General features: G+C 39.6%; 1 protein-coding gene and 1 long non-coding RNA gene across 3 annotated transcripts in view; one reads left to right on the top strand and one right to left on the bottom strand.

The window, feature by feature from the left end:
* LOC126923880 (protein neuralized) overlaps positions 1-23,896 on the top strand; it is a 121,276-nt gene that overhangs the window by 8,017 nt on the left and 89,363 nt on the right. Inside the window, exon 1 of one of the 2 annotated variants that reach the window (XM_050737771.1) lies at positions 83-230. The exons of the other annotated variant lie outside the window; for it this stretch is intronic. Coding sequence (XP_050593728.1) covers positions 197-230 — 34 coding nt within the window. The 5' untranslated portion in view covers positions 83-196. Of the gene's footprint in view, positions 1-82; positions 231-23,896 lie in introns of those variants that run through there. 2 annotated transcript variants of the gene reach the window in all.
* LOC126923927 (uncharacterized) overlaps positions 1-23,896 on the bottom strand; it is a 71,313-nt gene that overhangs the window by 21,842 nt on the left and 25,575 nt on the right. The window lies entirely within an intron of this gene.

Below are 23,896 nucleotides of genomic sequence, written 5' to 3'. Positions count from 1 at the left end.
CGCGGGCCAATCACCTCGTTGCTCCGAAGCGGCCGTCCGTCTCTGTCGTAGCGACACTGCGGGTACACGATGTGATAGTATTTTTCGAAAAATGTGTCGGTCTTTCGCGCACTCATGCATCCGGTTTTTCACGTGAGCCCGCCGCGATCACCGAGTGCTTTGTCTCGTGCTTGGCATCACCGTCGGCGTGAGAATAATGGGCCAGTCGTCGAGCAACACCGGGCACAGCGGTGAGTCCCTCGATTTCACATCCGTGTTTGTAATCGTGTGTTGTCGGCCCTCCCGACGTTTTTTCGAATCGCACTGAACGCTTGACATGTGTCAACTGCAAGGGCTCTTGACTTTGCTGCCAGCTCCTGCGCAAGTTTCGTTGACTTTTTCCGTGGCATTGCGTCGTTTGCAGCGAGAACCTTCTCGGCCAGGTCGAGTTCTCGCCGAGACAACGCCAGCTTTCTCTCGATTAATTCCGACGATCACACGCTGGCGTTTGAGGTTATGTCAATGGTCACATCGATGTAACGGTGATCGCGGAATCGTTTCTTGACTTTATCGTGACACCGCGTTACGTGACATCTCGATGTTTTCCGTCGTCATGCTTTCATTTTCCGATATTTCTTTTCCTCGTTTCGATGATACCGTTTGCTCGTCATCGATTGTCGATTTAACTGCCGCAGTGGTTGAATGTGCGCAAAACGATCGTTATCGCCATAGCGTTCTTTTTTAAATTCAGCTGATCGGCCAGTTCGATACTTTTTCGCCAATCATATCGGTTTATGAATTTTATGACTGCATGTACATTCAGGATATCAACAATGCATTTGTTTTTTTCCATTGTTAAAGTCGGTCGAATTGCCGATGAATTATCGGAATTCTTTATGTAATTTTCCATAGATATGAAGTCGTTTCAAGACCAACACCAACAGCCGACAGAGTTTGTTTATAATCGTTGAACATGAATGACTTTTGTAGTTTTTAGATGTCGTACTTTTTTAATGAAATGTTACTATACATAGTTGTAATTATATCAGCTCAATGTAGAAGCTCAGTTGCGTAATAATATAAATATATGTAAATACTTGATCGGGTGTTATTAAACTATGCTAATAGTAATTAAATAGCCGAAATGATATACGAGAAGAAATGTGTGGAAGAAAATAAATAGTTTAGATATTATTATAATTGATCAGATCCTTTGATAATGTAACAAAATACACAATTAATTCTTAAATTCGAGATTAGCTAATATATTTCCCTTTTTTATCGACCGATCATCCGAATAGACTGTACGTAGGCGACATCTGCTTCGAAGTATGTACATTCGCAATTTACCTCGCCGGTAATGATGAAAGTATATTATTTTGTACCACTGCAAAATTTAAATTCTTTATTTATAAATATTAACAACAGTATGAGTAATACGAAGAATGTAGTAATTGGTTTCGGAAAGAATTATTTAATTAAATTAATAAAAAAGATAAAGTAATTATTTGTAATTCTTTCATTTAGTCTTCTTATATGTACTTTCTTTATTAATATGTTACTGATATATAATCTGTTCTAGTATATTAATTACATTTGTCATAACTTTTTAATTAAATTCTGTAAGTTGCGACTAATGTAATTCTTAGTTGTGTTTTCTTTAATTTGATAACTAAACGATTAAGCTTTTATTATTCGTGGCGAATATTCGTGGAAAATGAGTTATCCAGATATTTTCCTCGCATTCGGTGAAGCATTATGCGTTGAAAAATCAACAAAGCTTCGTATCGTTGTCCAATTATCTTAATAATGAAACAGGCAAACAACGAGAACACGTTACGATCAAATAAAAAACTTTTTCTTGCTATAATGCATACAGCAGCTGGACATATTACAAATAAAAGCATATGGGAATCGGCGAATTCATTAACCAAATAATATCTCATATTTAAAAGTAAAATATGAAATACGAACGTATCCGCAACAATATATCTACCCATACTCTAAATCAACATATAAAATGAAAATTAGATGCACACTCTATAGGCTGCGGATATTTACGCATTCGTGTGAAATTTGATGTTCCATTACATAATATAAAATATCCAAAGAATAGCACTCTTTAAAATATCCTACAGCCGAAACAAACCTCTACCTACGACAAAATTGCATAAATACCCGCAATTAAATAATCACATATCATTAAAATGTATATTGTTTATGTAGAACGCAGATGTACGTATAGATGATTATTAGTGACGATCGGTGATTTATTTAAAAAATTTCTCATTCCTTACGCCTCTCAATTTTTATACAATATTTTCCACTTACCCTAAAAATATTCCGTATAAATACTTTTACGGTGAAAGAGTACTGAAACTGTATTATATACTCAATTAACGTTCTCACAATTTATTAAAATAGCATCGCCTCTCTAAAGAAGCTGGCAATTTCGTCCAACACCGCACAAAATTCCCTGTTTTCACGCAAATCATCCGTACAAACAGATCACCGGTTCTGTTAATTAATCGAGGATCGGCGGACGAGACGTTTCCCTTCCGTACAAATATTTTGCCAGCTGCGTTTCTTGCCGCGCGTCCATCGGTACCAGCAAACCGGCAACACCTTTCGATTTCATTTCGTACGATGGTTCGGGCTTGCAAGATGGTATGCGAGGTAGTGGTTTGAAACACAGGTACCCCAAGGTATAGCTTGGCGTGGGCCACAGATGTTATTGTCATATGGCAGACACACGGCTCTCGGGATTCGGAGCCGTAAAACCGCGACTCTCGAGGTCCAAGAAATCCTTCTGTGGTAGCCAACGCGCCGCTCTTATATTAATCTAATAGACGTCACGCGACCAAAACTGATAGAACCGGTCGATTTAACTATCGGAATAGCCCAAACGATGGCCTTCTTTTCTGCATTCTTTGCAGTTTTTATGCAATTGGATAGGATGAACTTCTGAGAAAAGTTTGTCTATTCCCTACGATTCTTTGTTCGTGACTTCGTAGGCTTCTTCTTGGTGGATTTATTCTCAGAAATTTTTAATTCTCAGAATTTATTCTCTGAACCTCCGAGGCGATCGTGGTTTTCTTTCGGATCGTGTTTTCGCTTTTCAGTTTCGTTTAATTTTCGGCACGAGGCCCGAGTCATTGTACTTGCTCGTTGCGTCTTTCGGAGCACAGCGGGTCCGTAGGAAAATCTAGCGATTTTCGAAAAGACACGAGTGACGTTTCTCTTTCCTCGCATCATCCACTTTTCGCATCTGTACGCGTGTAGCTTTCCGAGAAAACTGAAACTTTTGTACGAGATCCTTGTATCTGTTTTAAAGAAAATACAAGTACCCATTCTCCTTTTCCTCAGTCTCAACTTGTTCGAAGTTTCCTTAGAAATTTCTGGGAAGTAGTTGTCGAGCTGTACGCGAATTTTTCGGAAAAGCAGGCGATTCAAATTTCTTAATCCTCTAATACTTCTTAACCCTGTCGCGTTCTTATCGTCATTTTCGATTTGCAATTGTATCGTTGCAACAGAGGATATCTTCAGTTCGGATTAAAATTCTCATTGATGGTATCTACGCGATCGCTGGTTTCGATTTTACGCTAAATGAACATCCTCTGGAAACATCAGAAATTCTCTTCCTTTTTCTAAAATCAAACCGAGATTGAGATATGAAAATCCGGGTATCATAGCGGACTCGTATATCGTTTAAAAACCTTTAACTAATTCGATCGTTTCAGAAGGAAAAGAGGAAAATCGACGAATGAAGGAAAGGCGAAATTGGCAGCAATTCGAAAAGAGTGTCAGTCGCCTCGTTAACGTAATCGATATTACGTTCGCGAATGGCGATTGATTAATTACGAGCGGAAACGTAGCGACGTGTACGAGGTCAAAGGTAAAACTTCCGGGGAACGACGGAGGAAAACTCGTAGACGATGCAGCGACTGGGGTTCAGGGCAGCGACCCAGTTCTCATATGTATTTATACCAGAAGACGCTATGCCGGTTGCGTGTGGCCATTTTGAAGTGGCAAGAGGAGAGAAAGGGAGCAACGGGGCGAGCCGAGGAAAGACAGGGAGAAAAGAGAACCGTCTCGTGCGTCACGAGACACGCCACAGGGGCTAATGAATCTGGAAATTTAATTCCGACTTGTGCGGGAAAACCGACGGCGGGGCGAATGTGTTGCGCACCGAGTAATTTTGCCGCCACTGGATTATTTATAGATAAGCAACAAGTAATGGAAGAGTCTTTTTAACCTTCCGCGGTTACACTTCTCGTTCAGATGTCTTGGGTTCTAGGACATTTCCTATTTTTAGGAAAACTTTGACGTCGCATGAGAATTTTAAATTGCAACACTTCAGGATTCGGTTAACATTACCGAGAATTTTGTTACTTCGATTCGATGGATGTGTGTGGCGTGTAGATGAGAATTTTAAAGAGTTTTGTCAAGCTCGTGTTTCTATAATAAACCATCTTCCTATTGTATCATAGCGGTAAGACAATTATGTAATAGAAATAACGTGTTGGATATTCTATGTTGGAGATTAATTAATGGAAATACGTAAATGGATGGACGTCTGGTCAATTTGAAATAGAACGTGGTTTTCAGTTTTTATAGAGTTTTTAATATAGCACGTAACTAGAAATACGTTCGAGAAAGATGAATAGAAATTTCACTGGCGAAATTACGTGCTTACTGTGTTCCTTTTAGAAGGGAATATTAATCGCGTAATTTTACGTTTTCCATTTTTACGGTACAGTGTTTTGAATCGTATTTAGAATATGTCGATCGTCCGTGGTTCGTCAGATTTCATGCAAATGTGCGAACTTTCTTTTTGTTATTTATGCAATCGCGCGAATCGTTAACGAAGGAATCACGTAATAGCAAATTTTTCATATTTCTTGGAGCGCGCAGTTACGCAAGAGTTCGAAAACTTGGCGAGGGAAATTAAATGCACACAGGAGTTTCAGAAAACTTGGTTATTAACTGCGAAAAGAAGTTTTACGGTTACTGGGTGGACCGTAAAGTCGAGGAAACAAAGTAAGAAGTTCGTTGGAGATTCATGATCGATGAGAACTGCATACGTTTTCGTGTCAGAGGTAACTTAGTTTATCCATTTAGAAAATTAAATTATGCATATACTCTTCTCCAACCAACAAGTAGCGTTCAAATTAGAAAATCAATGCAAATAGACTTGTCGTGTTCTTCTTTCTGCGATCTCCATATTTTACCTTAATTAATACCGCGGATATTTATGCAAATTTTTATTTTTTTAGATACATACAAGTGAAGGAATGGAATTGTTTTACAGGCTGAATATTATAACGAGTAATCTACTTCGGATATTATGTATATTCCTATGTACATATTACGTTCACTGTGTGTATTTTTGTACCTTTAAATCTTCCATAAATGTATCAAATCCTGCAGTCCAGTTATGAATAAGCTTTATTTCTTATTTTCGATATACAACGAATAAGCTAGAGACTCGGTAGAAAATTGGTTTACCTACCAAGATTATAAAGAAGCAAAAATCATCATGCTTTGGATCGTATTTTGAGCATTCTGAGAAATTTTGCAAATTCTACAAATTTTCCATAAATGCATAACAATTCCCGGCCTACGCATCCTTTCGAACACAATTTCTTCAGACCTCTCTTAATTATCAATCGAACGTCAATAAAATTTTGTTTTCTAGACTGCGGATTTTTAAACGTTCAAGGGAAATTGAAGGTGCAAAAACGCGCACGATCCACATAATACCTAAAATATCCAAAATATTTATTATAACACACATGAACAGACGAAACAAATTTCTACCTGAATCCCATTCGTTAATTAGTAATGTTCGTAAAAGTATAAAAACGCGTAAAAATCCGTGCTCCTTCATTTTCGTGAAAACTCCGTCAACGCCATAAAGCGTCTCGAAGAGCTCGTCGTTTCCGGGTAATCGGAATCGTCTGGTGGCCGATGACGTTTTCGTTACGAGATTCGCGTGGCTTGCACAATCTCGAGCGTTGTCCCGCTCGATCGTCGAGTTTCCCAGATTCACGGCGATGTTTTCGTCTCGCCAACATCTCTTGGCCAGAGAAAGACGATCTATAAATCTAAGCAGCGAGAGGGATCCTCCCACGCGTCTTGGCCCAGCTGATCTCAGGCCGAAGCGTCGCACAATGAATCGCCTTTAAAGCTCGTCTATTTACCGTCCTCCTGTGCAACCGGGGAAAAAGAAAATCTGCGAAACAGTTGCGCGTGCTTTAACGCCAGGTTGCCAGGCAAAGAAAAGAGAAACAGATTATGTTGCGCAGGAGTCGCTTGAGCGACGACCTCTGTCAGTCGTTGTGACTCGAGAGACATTGTCAGGTAGAGGTTCGTGGCACTTTGTAAAATCGATGGAAATTTGGAAACTGCCGGTGGATCGCAGGAAACACGTGCGATTTGTTAGGTGAAATGCCTGAGAAATTTAAGGTTTCAGGAGACGGTCGATCTATTTACGTACTTGGAAATCGTATAGTTTGTTTTAGTTTACGTGTAACGCAAATAGGAATTTAGTAATGCGTGGAATCGATAGAAATCTGGAGACTCTTTAACCGAGTCGTGGAAAACACGCGAACAAATTAACTGAAATATTTTCGAGCGATTTAAATTCTGTGTAATTTTGAGGGATGACAATTAATCGTTTGCAAAATTGCATCGCGTTAAGCAATGAATTATCGCGTTGAAGAGGCTTCGTCTCGTACAGAGCGTGATAATCGATGCACACGGATTGTTCGCTTCTCGAAATTGAAACTATATGACGATTTACAGATCAGATTCGATCGCAAGCATACAGAACCTTGTTAATCGTAAGAAAAGACTATGTCTCAAAAATAACCACGATTTTTCCAAAAGGAAAGTAAAAGAGCAAGAATTGAGCAAATTTTTCCACCATCGTGGTGCTTAAAGAATCTCAATTTCTACGCTACGATACAACAGCCACGATAACCACGCGTTTCGCCGTTAAATTTATTTTTATCGACAATCATGGAAGAAAAAAACGTAGAAATACAAGCAGGTGCGGATGCCAACCGAATGATATAAACCTCCGACAACAACCAAATTCGTATGGATAAACCGCGATAAACGAGACGTTCTGCTCGTAAAACGAACGATCTTATATTCCACGCCCTACACAGCCGTGAAGCGTGACCTTTTTCGCGAACAGACAGTCGAAACGAGCTGTATTTCGCGATGGCACGAGCACGGATGTAGTTTATTGACGGATGATTCCGATCGAGCGTCACTTCGCCCGAACGAGAGGCGAAACAGACGAATCTACACACACGCGAGTAACCAGAAATAAAACGGTTCCAGGCTGTACGATTGCGGGTTCGACTTGAACCATTCACGAGCCGCTGCTAGTCTTATTTATTTACAGGCACCGGATTAATTTAGCGCCACTTCCGGCTACTAGACAGAACATCCGAACCATTAAGCGTTGGCGTAATTCGCGGGTCACTGATTAGTTTCGTGTTACCAGATATCGAATCACTTTCTGGCTGTTCTCTCGGCGAACGAGTGAGAAATTTCCAGGACATTTTCACGAGTGTGAAAAATTTGTTTAAATCGCGCTTATTAAGTCTACGATTGTTACAGATCGATGTCTGAAAAATAATCGTAAGGATCGATGTAGTCTAATCTAGTCGGTTGGCTTTTTACTTTGCTGCGTGCAACGTTAAGCTCGCCATGATTTCTCCAACACATATTGCATGTAAAGAAAGTTTGCTATTAGTCGGCACGGAACATGTGTTTTTGAGGAAATGAACATGCAAAGAACGCGTACAATTTCAATTTTCTAAATCGAGCTACGTAATTGTAATCTACAAAAACCTAGCAACTTGCCGTGAAACCGTAACGTATGGAAAAACTCTGCAGCCTCGTATGCGTATGCGAAATCAACGTTGAATTTTTAACCAGGATCCAGTTACCAGGAACGTCGGTCATCGACATCAAATTGTATCAAACAGACTTAGAATTGGACACGCCAGACTCGCACATGCATATCTAATCCCAAAATCTAACTCATCAGTGTGCGACATCTGCAATTGTCAAATTACCGTCAAACACATCCTCTTAAATCTCCCTGAATAGAATTACTCTCGCAACAAATATCAAATCAAAGGAACATTAAGCGAAAATCTCTGCGTTAGAAATCACGTTTCACACGTTTTCTTCTTTCCGAGAAAATACCACCGTTTGACAAAATTTGATTGAAATACAATCGAACAGATGCGATCGCTAATACCTATATAAATATATAACTTCATTCCAATTTTCCAAACGTTTCGTTCAAGTTATCCACATTATACTTACATGTATCGCATTATTATTAGGTTGTCCGAAAAGTTTCTTTCTTATCGTAAGGTGATAATAGATGAACAACAATTTCTGTTTTATATTATTTTATTGAATTATGTATTAAGTCCATTTCGTTATATTTCTATCATTATGTTCGTGCATAATTCAATAAACTAATATAAAACAAAAAACATTGTGCGTCTATTATTTCCTTATAAAGCGAAAGAAACATTTCGCGCAAGCCGATATATTGCACCTACGCGTTTGTGAAGTTTAATCGTTTTATCACAAAATTTGTTACCGTTAGCAAAAGAATGTCCAACAGGTCTAGATGTCCAAGATCTTTCATTAAGTATTCTACCGTTTAATGTCAAGGGTGTATGTTCCACGTGTTAATATACAATATATTCATTATGCGTGTTAATTCGTGCGTGTTCACGCACGAACTCGAGCAGAGAGCGTACGATAATGTGAAAAGACGGATACATCGGTATAAGGAACTGTGGTATCTCGCACCCAAAAATATCTACCGTGTTGAGATAGCTGCACACGTGAGCCAGTATTTTACATAGAGACACGTGTGTACTGGTCGCGTGCTTCAACTATGCATATGCCACCACCACGTATTTCCGTGTTCGTATGGGCCATCGTCCTCGCAGCCGTCTGCCACTTCCGTCTGCTGCGTGTCTTCCTCCACGCCACTGTTTTAACATCCTCCGATACCGCGTTCAACAGTTACTTTATCGCGATATTAGCTATATACCGTGGTGATTCATAATCTTTCGATTAGAAATTTCCACAGTTGCGAAGTTGAGGATTGTTAAAAACGATCCTATTTTAGATAGGCGAATTTTAATTCTTGCAAATACAAACAGGCGATAATGAAGCAACGCAAAAGTGAGAAATATAGAAATTATTATATACAAGAGACTGGGAATCCGAGTGAGCGACGAGTCCGATTGATCGGTTGCGTGAAACACTGAGAATTTTTATTCGAACGTTAGGTGGTATGCGAAACACCAGAACTAACATGGACTAACATTCTCCCATACACCTTCGACACAGCTTTCTGCCGCTAGATTATACTTTAATATTAAACCTTGCTCTACGAAAGATATCCTATAAGACTGAAATTTAGAACTTTGGAATCATCGAGATATTTAGAAAGGAAGCAATCTTTCTCACGAAATTGTAACACGTAATTAACGCGGCTGTAAAAGGATCGCGAATTAAGAGGAACACAGGAGAATTTCGTCGAGGAACAGAAATAAACGAAAAGTTTAGACGATGTGGCGGAGAAAAAGACGCGATAGACCTCGTGAAAAAGGGTCGTAGATCCTCGCAGCGTGGAGCAGGCCGAGTGAAAAATAGCATCGAACGGGAAACCGGTCGAAAAGTTGGGGAATAAAAATGGTAAAAGAGAGATGGAAGCGCGCGGAAAGCCGGGGTTGGCCAGGGAGGCAGTGGAATTTCGAGAGCGTAGAATTCGAGGAGGAGCACAAAACACGGATATATAGTCTCGATAGCGGGCTGTTAATTCAGCCCTGGCCACCGGCTATTCCCAGTGCAGAACGTTGCAACACACGGGACGAAAGTAATCCCGCCACGCTGTATTCTTAACCCGTTGCACCGACGTCGGTGGGGCCAGCGAGGACGAAAGGGGGAGGTAAAAAAGGGCAAAAGAGTGCATCTATGACGTCAATTGGAAAAGGTTCCTCTCGTGCCACGGGGCGCGAACTGCGACTACTCTCATCGGGGGCCCCGTGTTCGGTGTCGCTCTCGTGGCATCGAAGCCAGTTTCCTCGTCTTATCCTCCACCAGACACTGGTATAGGATCAGGTTTTCGTTCGTCATATCGTTTATATCTCGATTTTGTCCGAAACAGGGACTCGATGAATTTTCCTTCTCCTTTCGGCTGAAATCGTCTTGCAGAAAATAATTAGTTTTATTTTGGTTTTTATTTTTAGGGATATTTAGTGCGAAGAGAATTTTGGCTAAATAACGCGCTGACTAGTATTTGTATCGATCAGATATCGATTTGTAACATGGAAGAGAGACGTAGCAAGGTAAGGATTTGCTGTTTCGTAATCTGGGAAAGATGAGTTTGATGTATTATTTGCTACTTATTTTAGCAATATTGAGAGGGAAGGGGGGTTTCTTGGTAGATTTTTACGAGCTTCCTTCTTGTTACGATAGGAGAAAAATGGTCTCTAGCACGTTTCATAAGTCTTACATCGAATGAATGAATGAAAATGAATTTGTTACTTGCCTTAGGAATATCGAATAGGGTTTCTATGGATTTTTGATAACACGAGACGACTCCAAAGATTTGATGCTTCTTTAAAGAGTACTTATTTCTACAGTATACGCGTTACAATTTCGTGTATCTTTATTACAAGTTGATAGTCTCTTAGGATGATCAAACTTTGGCCAACTTGTTCTAACCTTTACTTTGTTTAAATTCGCTTTTGTTACATAACTTTTCTCGGTCGAATCGAACTCTAGTTAACGGGAGGATAAGATCGAGGCGAATGCTTTTTGAATGGGGTCAGACGCGATGCATGGAACGCAATTGTTACAAAGACGTCTCGCAACAATATCCAGCGCTGAAACTTTTTACAAGGAACGTAACGTTACAAATAATTCAATTACAAAATTACAAAATTCCCTAAGTGGTTAGTAATAATCTTGTCTACATCTATCGTTTTATTTCTCCTCTGATAGACACGCTTAAAGGATCGATTAAACTATCGCACTACGTTCGTTAGGTTTTTCCATAAATGTAAACGATTGACGTTATTTCTACGCGCTTTACCTTACTGAAATAGATCTCTGAAAAAATCTACGAAAGAATCGATTAATCTGTCTACGCTACGTTTCTGACATTTTTCTATAAATGTTTAACGTTATCTGTGTCGTTTCAAACACACCTAACACATCTAAACACACTCTCGTTGTACCAAAATAGACGCGGGAAAAAAATTGCTCAAGGGAAGAGAAAGATTGTTCGGGCGTGTAAAATTCGTTTCTATACCACTGGTCTGGTCTTGTCCGTCTGCGTTTCTTTCTTCTCGTTTCCTCTTCTCCGTCTTCTCCTCGTTAGAATAGGCGAAAGTACGCAGGGAGTGGCATCCACGCGATTCGCGCGAGAGAATTGGCCGCTCGTCAAAGAGGCTATTTGCAACCCTCGCGGATTAATTTTAAGAGGGGAACGACGGTTTAGGAACCTCCCCCTCCCCGTAACCGCGTCGGTGTCGCCGTTTCGCGGATCGCTATCTCGCGGTTTCCGTTTTTGATGGTCGCGAGAATGCGCCATTTCCACTCGACCGTAGCAAACAACAGAATAGTCTACTTAGATGATCGTTACCGTGAAGAACGTCGAAAATATCTCTTCCTTTCGAATAAATCAATTCATTCGTTTATACGTTTTGGCACGCTTTTGGTTTTTCGAGAGGCAGTCGGGCTGCGCTCTTGCTCCGACGTTTCGAAGACCCGAAAGTGTAGCTCGTTACGCGATACAAAAACCAAAAACGTGATATGCAATCGTCGTGGAAGCTGTGGGTAGAAAGTGAAATTTGTATATTTTGTTTGTAATCTTGTTTCTGCATAGCAGTAATTTTCATCTCTCTTTGTAAGATTTCGTGCGATGAAGAGATTGTTCTCATTGAAAATGTCTTTGTTAATTGTTAACTGGTTGAAGAATATTGTAGCTGTTTGCATATGTTCGCTACAATACCTTCGTTTTATCTGTGGACGAGCGATACTTAAATGTATGCCGTGGACGTCTTAGTGATTTCTTGATATAGTAGAAAGATGAAATGCAACAAAATTGTAGTATAGAAGAGCGTCTTAAAAAAAGATGGAAACTCTACGTTGGAACACCTTGTCTCAGCCTATGTATTACCATAATCCGCATTAATCTGCGTTAAGAATACCACGAATCAAAATATTTCCAAGTACATAATTGATATGAAAATATAGAATGTATATTAAGAATATATTAAAAATACCTTTATTAATATTTTGACGATATTTATATAACATTATTCGAGTTATTACTTGAAACACTTGTATTCCAGATATATATATTATGATATTCCACATATGCTTCGTTGTTGAAAACTGAAAAAAAACTTCAACTAAGCGATAAAACGTGTCGTACATTATACATTTATTATCTTCTGCTTTCAGAGGTTTCTGGTCCCATACGCGACACCTCACAGATTCTACGTGACATTTACTTATTCACATCTTACTCTTTATTTATCACTCCATAAATAAACTTTGTCTAATTATTTTGATAATCTATCTAATCAATCCTAAGCTCTTAGCAACTCTTCCAACGATCGTACTTTATATATAACAAACGATAGAGTAAATCGTAATGTAAATATCCAAGGAACGCTTGCAGCAGCTTCTTCCGAACGAATCGATGGAAAAGCACCCCGGAAGTTCGAAACGGGGCGCGGTCCTTTATTCCTGCTGGCGATTAATTATGCGAGTCCACCCTTTTGGCGCAATTAAGCCGTCAGTTTCCAGCGTTCGACTGACGCGTGAAAGACAGGGTCTACGCACGTTCGCGGGGAGAAAAGAGGCGAAACACTGCCGCGAGAAAGACTTTTATCCCTCGTTAAGGGAGCATGATGGGCAACCCTCGCAATTATAGAAACCACCCTTCGACGAACTTGAGCTGCCGGCTCTCGGAGGAAAATTCGTGCGGTGGATGGAGCGGAATTATGCTTACCCCGTTGTCAAAGGATTCAAACGCTACCGTTTCGTCTGAACGGGACTCGCGGAACCTCCCCACAGCCGCATTCATAACGAGAGATATAACCGTGAACTCGCTCGATGGGCTACAGTTTGTCGTTCCGCTCGATCTTCTGCGCGACATTTCATTTTAGACAAGATTCTTTCCCTCCCTTTTGTTGTGCGAATTTTATTCGTCGTTTATGCGAGAGTTTTGATAATTTTATTAAGAAAAGTATTAAGAAAAAGGGTGATATAGTTTTAGTTATACGATGTAGTCGTAGTAATATTTTCTTATTAGGGGATGATACGTAGTTTCATTTTATTTGGCAATTACGACACACGTATCGTAGGAAATAATTCACCTTTACAGTCAAATTTCTCGGGAATGATAAAATCGACTATTTTTGGAATATTTCCGGCTCGTGTCTGTCTTAAACCGACAATAATATAATTTTCATTCCTTAATGTAAAGCTAAAGAAGAAAATAGGGTGCAAGAATTATACTACCTACTCAAAACAATAGTAATAGTAACAATTAATAATATACAAACTAATATGTTTGATAGAATGACGTGTTATTTATACGATACTGCAATAATAATTAAGTTGAAAACAGTGATTATAACAGAATGTATAGATGTCAGCGATGAGCATAAAAATCAAAGTTACACGAAAAACAAACTGTGAAAATTGAATCAGTAGTATTTACATGTGTTAAATATGTTACTTATTTTGTATGCTATTACTTTGGGGTCATTTTACTGATACTTAGCGATTGCTTTTGCTACTTATTATCGATCGGCATCTTCGTTGAGAAATATATCCAGATGTCAGCCATATATTTGGGGTTCTGTGGTTTTTGTGTATTTTTTGCAACATTTTTTTCGGAAGTATCGCCCTACGGCAAGGGTTGCACCTCGGTTGAATACGTAGACACATTAGAAATGTCATAACTCATCGACTCAGCAAAGTTGTTGGAACAAACAGTGGGAAATTTAACACTTGTCCCTTCTGGACAAGTACTAATGGCTCGACTTAACCCCTTGATCGTTGTCGCCGCGACCATTTCCACCCTCGTACACGATGTTTGCACTCGAGCAGCGAAATATAATCGCAAATGCTTCTTTATCCTTCTCGCGCAGGATTTGTCGTCACTGCTTAAGAATAATAATCGACGATGAATTTGTAATATGATACGTATCTATTATCAAAAAATTAGCAATATTCTATAAAAAAGAAAAAATAAATAAATATAGTTTCATATTCATAATTTACCAAATCTTCGAATCCTAATAATTCGAACCCATAATTTGTTAAATTTGTTCAATCTTACAAATCCAGCGTCAGCTGTTGTTTGAAAGAAATTTGTTCGTTCCTTAGACAACTTGGACAAATTTCATCTACACGGCTACTTTCCATACTGCCATATGCAAAATCTTCTCGATCGTTTCTAGCATTGTTCTTCATGAAAATAAAGAGCAACGAATGGAGGAGGATACTTCATGGGTGTGCAAGGCCCGGTGGACGTCCGCGCATTGTGTTACGAAACGGTGCATCGGCCCAGATCGCGTTGGATTTCATATTCACTCGGCAATAATAAGGATTCGACGTGGTTTTCCTTTCCCTCTTCAGGAAATAAACGCGCGAGGGTTCGTGTTGGCAGCCGGTTTATAGAGAGCGATTCGCAAGAACAGTTTGGAGGCAGAAAGACATCGACAGTTTGTCATTCTAAGTTAGAATTTGCGCTAGAATATTTTCGAAAGTATACAATTATTGCTTCCTCTAGATACAATATTTTAATGTTCCTTTTGTTTGCTTTTTACGGAAGGTAGAAAATAGTCATTTATCGAAGAAATTCATTTGTTGGTTGATGGTGATATTTGGTAATTGATCGTTATGTAAATAGAAGAAGATTGTTCACCATGAATTTTCATGAAATATCAAAATGCCAAGATTGAAAATATTCAGATTGGATATTATCATAATTGGATTGTTCGATATCATTCGTTTCGCCATCCTTTGCTTTCATTTTTATACTCGCGTTTGATTCTTTTCGATCGTAAGACTATCGAAGGGCTAAGAAACAAAGAACTCATCATTTTTCATGCGTCCACTATCATCCAGAATATCTTAATAGCTCGTAAAACATCCTTTGCGCTAATTTATTAACCACCAAACATCAATCGTATGTGCTACGTTATTACCAAAGTAAAGCAGTAGTACGCCAGACATGGAGAGTGCTATAAGCGAGTGCATCGTCTACCGAAAGACCACGCGCCGCCACTTTATTATTACAAGCTTGACAAACAGGTGGTTGAAAAAAACGTTTCTCCTCGAGTCATTCGAGGTATGCAACGAGAAACGAGAGAGAAAAAGAGAAGAGCTCGAAGCCAACGGGGCTTATATTTACAACGAAGCAGGTGCCGATCGATTTCTGTACTCGGCAACAATGTCCAATTTCGATATTCCTTCGTGGAACGAAGGTTCTCAGCTCGTAAAGAAGCTAGAAGCAGCGAAATAGCAACGCCTGAAAATTATTAGTATAGTTCTATAAGTGACGAAAGGCGGCTGCCATAATTATATATGAGAAATAAAAATTATATCAGCGCAGCGTATTTAAACGTAAAATTTATCGAAGAGTTGATGGTGATTATTGGAAATTAATACATGTATACACCACAGTACCGACCCTTGAAAAATTGACAGATTAATATCCGACACGTTAATCGGACTCTCTTACTTTGCAAAATTCCCAGACGTTTCAACTCCAACCCTCGTGTCTGCAAACCAAACTTTCCAAACATTCCAACACCTCGAATACCCAAACAACTTCCACTTTCGGCTGAAACCTCCACCCGCTACGCTGCGACGTTTCACGAAGCTTCAGAGATGGAGCCGATACGACATGGAAACGTGTCGATAGGTGTTTTCGGAGCGGCGCGGCGCCTCGTAACTTTCCGCGGCATTATCATTTAATTGCTCGTCGGTGTTTCTCTTCCGTGTAGGCCACCGTTGGGTCCTGTCAGGGACCAGGAGGCAATTCGAGGACGTCGGTCGCGTCCGACCCGGCACATCTGCCCATTCGTGGCAGGTGGCGACTTATCCGCTTCTCTCCTGCTCGAGCCATCCTTCTCGCTTGCGAGTGTGGCTCGTTTCGGTCGTTCCTTGTCCTTTCCGTGGTCTGTCCACGTTTTCTCTCCTCGTTCCCACCTCTGGCCGCGACTCTCTTTAAGCGGACGGGCCACGCGACAATACCGCGGCCAGGCGCGTGTCAGCGTTCCCACCACGTCTCTTCAAGAGGATATGTCGTGCCGCCGTGTAAAACGGCCGCAGGGAACGCGCGGCGTGTAATTATTAATCATTAAAATTACTTCGCCAACCGCTCGTGCGGGGAACCATCTTCCCAATGCTACAGACGGCTGGTTTCAGTTTCAAGGAATCGCTGTATTCGACGATGTACGACGCGTTAGGGCACAGAATTATCGGAGCTTTCGGATCGGTTTATCTTTGGTGTAGTAGAGGATCGTGTTTGCTCGAGGAGACTGAGAGGTTCGGAGAAGTCGGTTTGTTTAGATAATATACGACAAGAGATGATCGGCGGTCTTGGGATCGATAAAAGCTAGGGGTAGTCTGCATGGTAGAACGCTATTCGTGCGAAGCGATTGGAAGATAAGAAGGTTTGATTATGGTATTTTATGATATTGTATGTATGATTATAGTATTATGCGATACCAAGATAATTTTTCAATTGAAATATCCTATTAACGTAGGAATAAACGTGAATTCTAAGATATTGTCGTCTAATAGCAAAAATCACAAAACTCATTAAAATCAAGATAATTTAATATTATACGCGTTCCGTGGTAACGGTGGGTTTCATATTTATTCACTGGAAAATAATTATAACTCTGTGTTTCAAATATTTGAAATATATAAAGTCATCGAGAATACATAGAAAAGTAATTTGTTTAATCTTTACACAAGTATTACTTGCAATACCACGAACTTGTATAAATCTATAAATATAATATAGATACTCTGATAAATACTCTTTCAATTTTCCTCTTAGCTTTCCTTTTCCTCTTAATGACTTACCCAGCCCACTTCGAACTCTACAATCCGAATGACTAGCATTCTGACCCATTTCCAAAGCCACCCCAATAATCCCTCCGCCTCTTTCTCTTCTCTCTTTCTTCCTTTTCCTTTTCCTCTCTCTCAAACCCACTTACAATCTTCAACCACGACTCGAAGAAGCTCATCGATACTTCAAAACCGGCACATCAATTCCTCCTGTATGTACCTTCCTATGTACTTGTCCCCTCTCAACGATGCATAATTCAACGATAGACCAGTTACTAGCTCCTCGAAATGATAGGAATCCTCGGTTGAACGATCTGGGCTAGAGACTTTGACCAGACTCATTGTCTAGAGTACACAGTCCCTCTATGGTATCCGAATGGATCCTGGGATTTCGGGATCACAGGAAGCAGCCGAGGAGCGGGGATGCCGTTGTTACCAAGTGAACGTATTAAAGGGTGGTAGGAGGCTCGACAGATGTTGAAAATTTCAGACTCGCTAGAGAACTGGAGAGTGAAAGAAAGAAGGGACGGAGGTGGTGGAGGCAGAGAAGAAGAAGGAGGAGAGAAGGAGAAGGGAGAAAGGGGCAGAAAGAGAAGGAGAGAACTGTTGGTGAGAAGACAATGGAGCATGGTGGCGCGTGGCTGTCCGCTAGTTATGGTGGGGATAAACACGGGGTGTAGGAGACACTTAAGACGATGATGACGATGACGGGAGGAAGAAGAGAGAGATTGAGGCGAGCTTTAGAACTCGGGGAGCATTGAACTGTGTGTGTCCTCTTATCTTTCGCGGAGCATCATTCGGGAAATGAAAAAAGGCACCCACCGTTTTGTCCGTGTCTGCCTCGTACAATTGAGAAAATATTGTGGCATACTGTAGTCAGGAACATGGCTCTCGGGGAGGGTCCTTCTCGAGGCTTTCTTTGCTGCGGTTGCGTAAGGGTGGTGTAAGCGGGAGGTAGATTTTTATTGGAGGTTACAGCGGACATTATGGCAAGTTCCATTGTGGCGATTTATGATCGTTATGCAGATCGATTTGCAGAGGCTAGTTTAATACGGTTGAATAAAATTGGCTGTAAATTTCAAACAAGGTTACATAGAACGCATGTTTATACGAGATTTTTCCATTCTTTTTGTCCCTCCTTGCCTTCCTCCCAAAGTGGGTCATACACCCTGTACGAATACATGTTAAATATAGTTAAATACTAGCTAGCACAAAGTTACTAATACTCGTATGCAAGTTGCAATTTTGAACTTCCCTTCTACCACAGCTGCGCATCCATATGATCCTGAATCAAAAAATTGCACACGCGCTCGCAGGATCTATCGACCTGTTCGATCTGCGAATCGCCCGTGCCTACGCTACAATCCCTTTCGCCTCTCGGTAGTCGCTAACAACGTTTCCGAAATACCACGAGATATTGTTTCCAGATAAAAAGCTGTCGATGGCGTCCGAGCATCGTATGGGTACCGTTCGCCCGATCATCACCAGCTGACTCGGTTTGGCGCGTGCCGAGTTCCTCGGACAACGAAGTCACACCGAAGTGGTTCGCCTCCTTTCCACTTTATTAACGGGGCCATACTGCGCGACCACGTGTTCTCCGTGCCACGATAAAAATCGCGTCCGGGAACCAGCCGCAAAAAGGGAAGAAAAAAGAAAAAAAAAGAAAGGAAGAAAAGAAAAAAAGAACCGGGCTCCTCTGTTAATGCAATTTGCCCCGGCGATAGATCGATTTGGTGCCCGAATAATCTTCCTTTGTGTCCTGGCCCGGGCAAGACAATGGGCTCTGCTCGTTTAGAATTCGCCTTAGTTCTGCTGACCAGCATCCATTGTCGCCGCCACTTGGCACCGCAGTCGTAAACATCCCGCTACAATCGATCTTAACGATCCGCTGATTTTATGGCTCGTTGTTATGGTTGATAGCTGGTCAGTTCGAGTGGATTCTGGGCTGGAGATGGCCAGTGGCAGATTTGTGGAATTGTTTGGTTAGATTTGTGGATATTGTAATGGAGCAAAGTGGTGATGTGGAGAGGATGAGCACAGTTTGTTGAGGTTTGTTTGAAACAGGCCGGGATTTGCGTGGCACTGCTGCGGTTGAAGGAGGATATCGGTTGCGGATTGTTTGTAAGGTTTCGGAGCGTAGGTGAAAGGAATATTGTGGATTTTATGTTGCATGAGTCATAGGGTTTTGATTTGTCTATAGAGTAGGTTACTACCCTGAAACAATTCTGGATTTTATCACAGCTTCCAGTATGTTAGATATTCGAGACACACTTCAATAAAAAAAAAAGAAAATTGGAAATGGGAATTTCTCTCAAGTTAAAATCCATCGAGTAGACGATCCAATTAGTTCAGAAAGAGTTAATCCAGAATTAGAATTACTGTTGTCTACGGTACAAAACTTGCATCAAAGAAATCAAAATGAAAGCTATATGAGAAAATATGTAGTCTTTATCCATATAAAAATTTATCCAATTTTTCTAAAATACACCCAGTAAGTTTATAAACTTTCTTGTTAATATTACAAATTGGTCAGTTTGCCTGCTTTAATAATCGTAGTACTGTTCTTTTCTAGTACTAATTGTAGTTTAGTCCTATCTTCCACTGGCACACGTAATGCAACCATCATCCATATATTTTACAAACAAATCAGTCAGATTCCCAGAACAGTGCACTATCGTAAATTTCGAAAATTTCGAAAAAATTTCTATGGGAAAAATTACAAACCGAACATTCCGATTCTGGCAGTTCTACTGCTAATATTTCTCACTAAACGTAGAAACTTCAGAAACAAGAATTCCTACTTCTCACTGGCATACTAACAAAGCTCATACAAATGGAACAACTTTCTTCTCAATTAACCATTCTACGTCTATCACTCCGAGCTCCAACGCTCACTGCAAAAAGAAACTTAGTTAGTCTTACTACTTGTCTTAACCACTAAAGAAGAATGCAGATCACGAAGGCTATAATATGTCGTTTACAACGATATCGGGCATTCAGAGTCCCCATGGGGTATGAATTCTAAAGAAAGGGGAAGTTGGTAATGTTTGTGGTTCTAGAAGAACGCGCCACAGCGGTAGCTCTCCTGTTACCTGAAAAATTTCAGGATCGCGCCCTCGGTTTCGTCGCTTCATTGACTCGAGGATCTTCGAGACACGTGGTGCAGCACAGATTTCGGCTTCTTCGAACAATAAGCTTGCGGACACTAGACACGTTCTTAGAACTTTGAAGAGGAGAGAAGTAGTCGGTGCAAGCCACCTACAAGACGTTTCAGGTATATACATCGCAGGTTCGATGATGAAGTCTTATACCTGCCTTCTTTTTCATCCCTTAATACATTTGGGCATTCTATCGGTCATGATTTCTTAATTAAATCTGACAAATTATCGCGTTTCACGCTATGTTGGAATTATTCGGATAGTTTGTGACTATGATCGATGATTTCTGTTTGAACGTATAATCTTTTCGCTTTATTCTTTACCTTAGAGCTTCTGTTTTATTCTTGTCCAAGTGATATAAGTTCTTTTTTTTATTGAACGAATAAGGTACGAATTGAAATGGATAGTACATTAAAATGTAAATTATTAATTATATTTGCGAATTTCGTGTTCGGGATTATGAAGGAGTAGATATTCAATATTGAAATGTAATATAAAACTTGTTGCAGATACAGATGTTAAGTGAATATACTATATCATGCTCTAGCTATAAATTTTGATGCTGTATAAATCCCTAATTAATTTGATTAAAACAACAGGAGGAAAAGATTTACTAGAAAGTGTCTTACATTTGTTATTTCTTTTCAATTTCTATGTTGATCCCTTAAACTGAACTGAATATTAAAAGCGCAAGGAACTATAGTGTACTAACGACGCTTAAAACAATCATTTAGATTAAAACCTCCCTCGACCATTATTAAACCAGAGAATAAAAAATTCTAAAATTTACCCTCTCCAACCCTGGTCTATTCAGGCGAGAACAAAGTTTCGCATATTTCAGTGTTCTAGTCGGTACAATAATAAAAAAAAAAGGATAAAACTGTCACGAACAGACTGGCCCCATAAGCCACGTTAGAGTTTGCAGAAAGCTATGGAGAAAAAAAGAGGTTTGCCGAAGAGGGTGACGGGTTCTTCCGCAGAGAGAACGGACACGGCGTTTTCTTCATCCTCGTCGTTGACCCCTGTTTCCCCCTTTTATTCGTCGGGGGTGGGCACGGGGGTAATATAAAGTGGGTGGATGAAATGAATGGGATATGTTGTGAGCGGTTCGGTTGAGTATTGTTGATCGAACAATGCCGTCTGGCTTGTACACGCCGAGAGAGACCCCAGGAGGCAGCTGACATTCTCTGACTGCGAGGAAGAGCACCTCCGCCTGGCAACAACCGCTTAATAAAATTATCTTGGACGGATGGAACGATTCCTCCAGCCTCTTGCAATATTTCCAACCACTCCACAGTGCTTTCGTTGTGTTTGTCTTGTTTTTTAATGGACGAATTAATTGAGAATATTCGAAGCAGAGAATATTCGATGGTGTGACACGTAGAACAGAGGAATTTTCCTTATTTTTGTTGATGGACAATATAAATTTATTACATTTTAATTTAATCTATTCAATCTTGTATATTCGTTATATTTCCTTTACTCTTTAGATTTTTCGGATTCTGGTGAGAGGGTTGATGGATATTCTGTTGTTAAGTTGTTTGAACAGTTGATCGTATATTTATTTTATTTATGTTCTTTTGGAAGGCATAGATACGCCGTTTGGCAAAATTCTGGAGTTACTATGTGTTTCGTAGAACTTCAGAATTCTTGAAAAGGTAATAGTTTAGAATTCTTTTAACTTAGAATAATTTTCGCTTTAAAGTTCAGCGAAATAAAGGAAATATCTGTGATATTCGTTTTGGACAGGTAGCAGAATTGATAAGAGATTTAGTAGAAGAATAAATGAGAGACTGATGCTAAATTTTTGCTCCAAATGTTTGAATATTGTAACTTGAATTTTTATATTTTTTCTATGAGATAATTGTACAATATTATTTAGAGGCTGAACATTGCAGTTTCATTTACCGTTTGTCAGATGTTATTTCACCATATTTTTTACGCTTTCTACTTCATACCTTTCTCATACTGTCCATGTAAATTTGCAAGATAAATGGCCCATAATTTTCGTCATTGAATATTTAAAACTTGTACTTTTTTACGTTTTTATAGTTTTTTACGTACATTATTTTACTTTTTTCCCCATATAATACACAATGTACTAAAATGAGATCCACATCGTTCAGAGTAAATGAGTAATCGGTTTATATTTTTACGATGAACGACGCGAGAGAAAATAATTTTCCACCGGTTTCGTTGCTAAGTGTTTGAAAGTTTGTATTATAAGCGTATGTATTAATATTCGTACAATATTAATTTCATAATTTCCAAGCGAAGGCAGGTGATCAGAAACCCAATTTTCCAAGGCCGTCTCACTACGTAAATACGGGAACAATTATTCCGCATATGCAAAAGTATCTTTTGCGGGTAGATCTGCCGACGTAATTCCAAGTGGTTACAGAACAATTACAAGTTAAATAAGGAAAATAGAATGTATTATGTTCTTTTTAAATTGTTTGACGCAAATCACACACGAGATGAGATCACATTAGTGTTCAATAACGTGTAACACAGAAATTATCAGTTTCAGTTTTCACCTTTCCTTGGCCAAATAAAATCCTTGTTATCTTATACGATATTCGTTTTCATTTTATTTAAAATCGCTTTAATTTATTGCTAGAATTATCGATGACTAAAATATGATATCCGTAGCGGAGAAATTAAGATGTCAAATTTTTGTCCATATATTTTACAAAAACCATATCATTCGACGTACAATTTCTATGAAAAATTATTATCAATCGGTTATTTTAACAAGTCTGGTAGTTCTCACCCCTTTCCGTAAATTTTCTTCTGAAGATCATACTTAACCGTCGATCCTATTTAACCAGAAAAATGAAGTTTAGACGAAACAGATATCTGCCCCGTTAAAATTGAAAATTGAAAAAAAGATGATTTCGTACGACACGAAGCCCCGTTTGGATATTGTCGAGTTTATCTAACTGGGTTATCTTCGTAATTGCACTATTATGCAAATTGCGCAAAGGTGGCTGAGAACGAAAAAGTTGGCCTTCGTCTCGAATTAAGGATCCTACTTGGCAGAACCCAAACCCTTGAACTTCTTAATTATGTAGCAAAAGCTGCTCGTCCGTACCCTTTGCAACCTGTTACTCCTATGCAACCTTTTATGAGCTATTATCTGACAAAGGAGACGTGCCACGCAACGTGAGCCCCCTTTAAGAATTAAATAGAAGGCGGGGTCGTCGACTGTTTTCTCTGCGCCCCCTGTCTGCCAATGAAATCCTCAATTTAGCGAACGTCGATCTTAAGATGGTCAGACGTTGCACCTTGTTGTAGGGTTTGCACCCTCTTGCAGGCCTATATCGATCATTTTTACCTTTTTCGAAGATCTTGTTAATTTGAGGCCTTTTTTTTGTGTTCGATGAAACGCGAGACTTCGCAAAAGCAAGGAAATAGGGGTGAGACAGAATGAGTAGTTGTTTGAATTTCATCAGATTCGTTCTATGCAATTAATCATAGATGAACTATTAAATAAAATTTGCTTGTAATAAACGATAATGATATTTCAAATGTTTTATTCACATTTACGTATACGCAAAATCAGATTTTTTCGTTAACATTCATATTTAATT

The sequence above is a fragment of the Bombus affinis genome, chromosome 14, assembly GCF_024516045.1.
Source record: "Bombus affinis isolate iyBomAffi1 chromosome 14, iyBomAffi1.2, whole genome shotgun sequence".
NCBI classification, from domain to species: domain Eukaryota; kingdom Metazoa; phylum Arthropoda; class Insecta; order Hymenoptera; family Apidae; genus Bombus; species Bombus affinis.
Note: the sequence above shows the minus strand (reverse complement) of the source record. Positions and strands in the feature narration are given on the sequence as shown.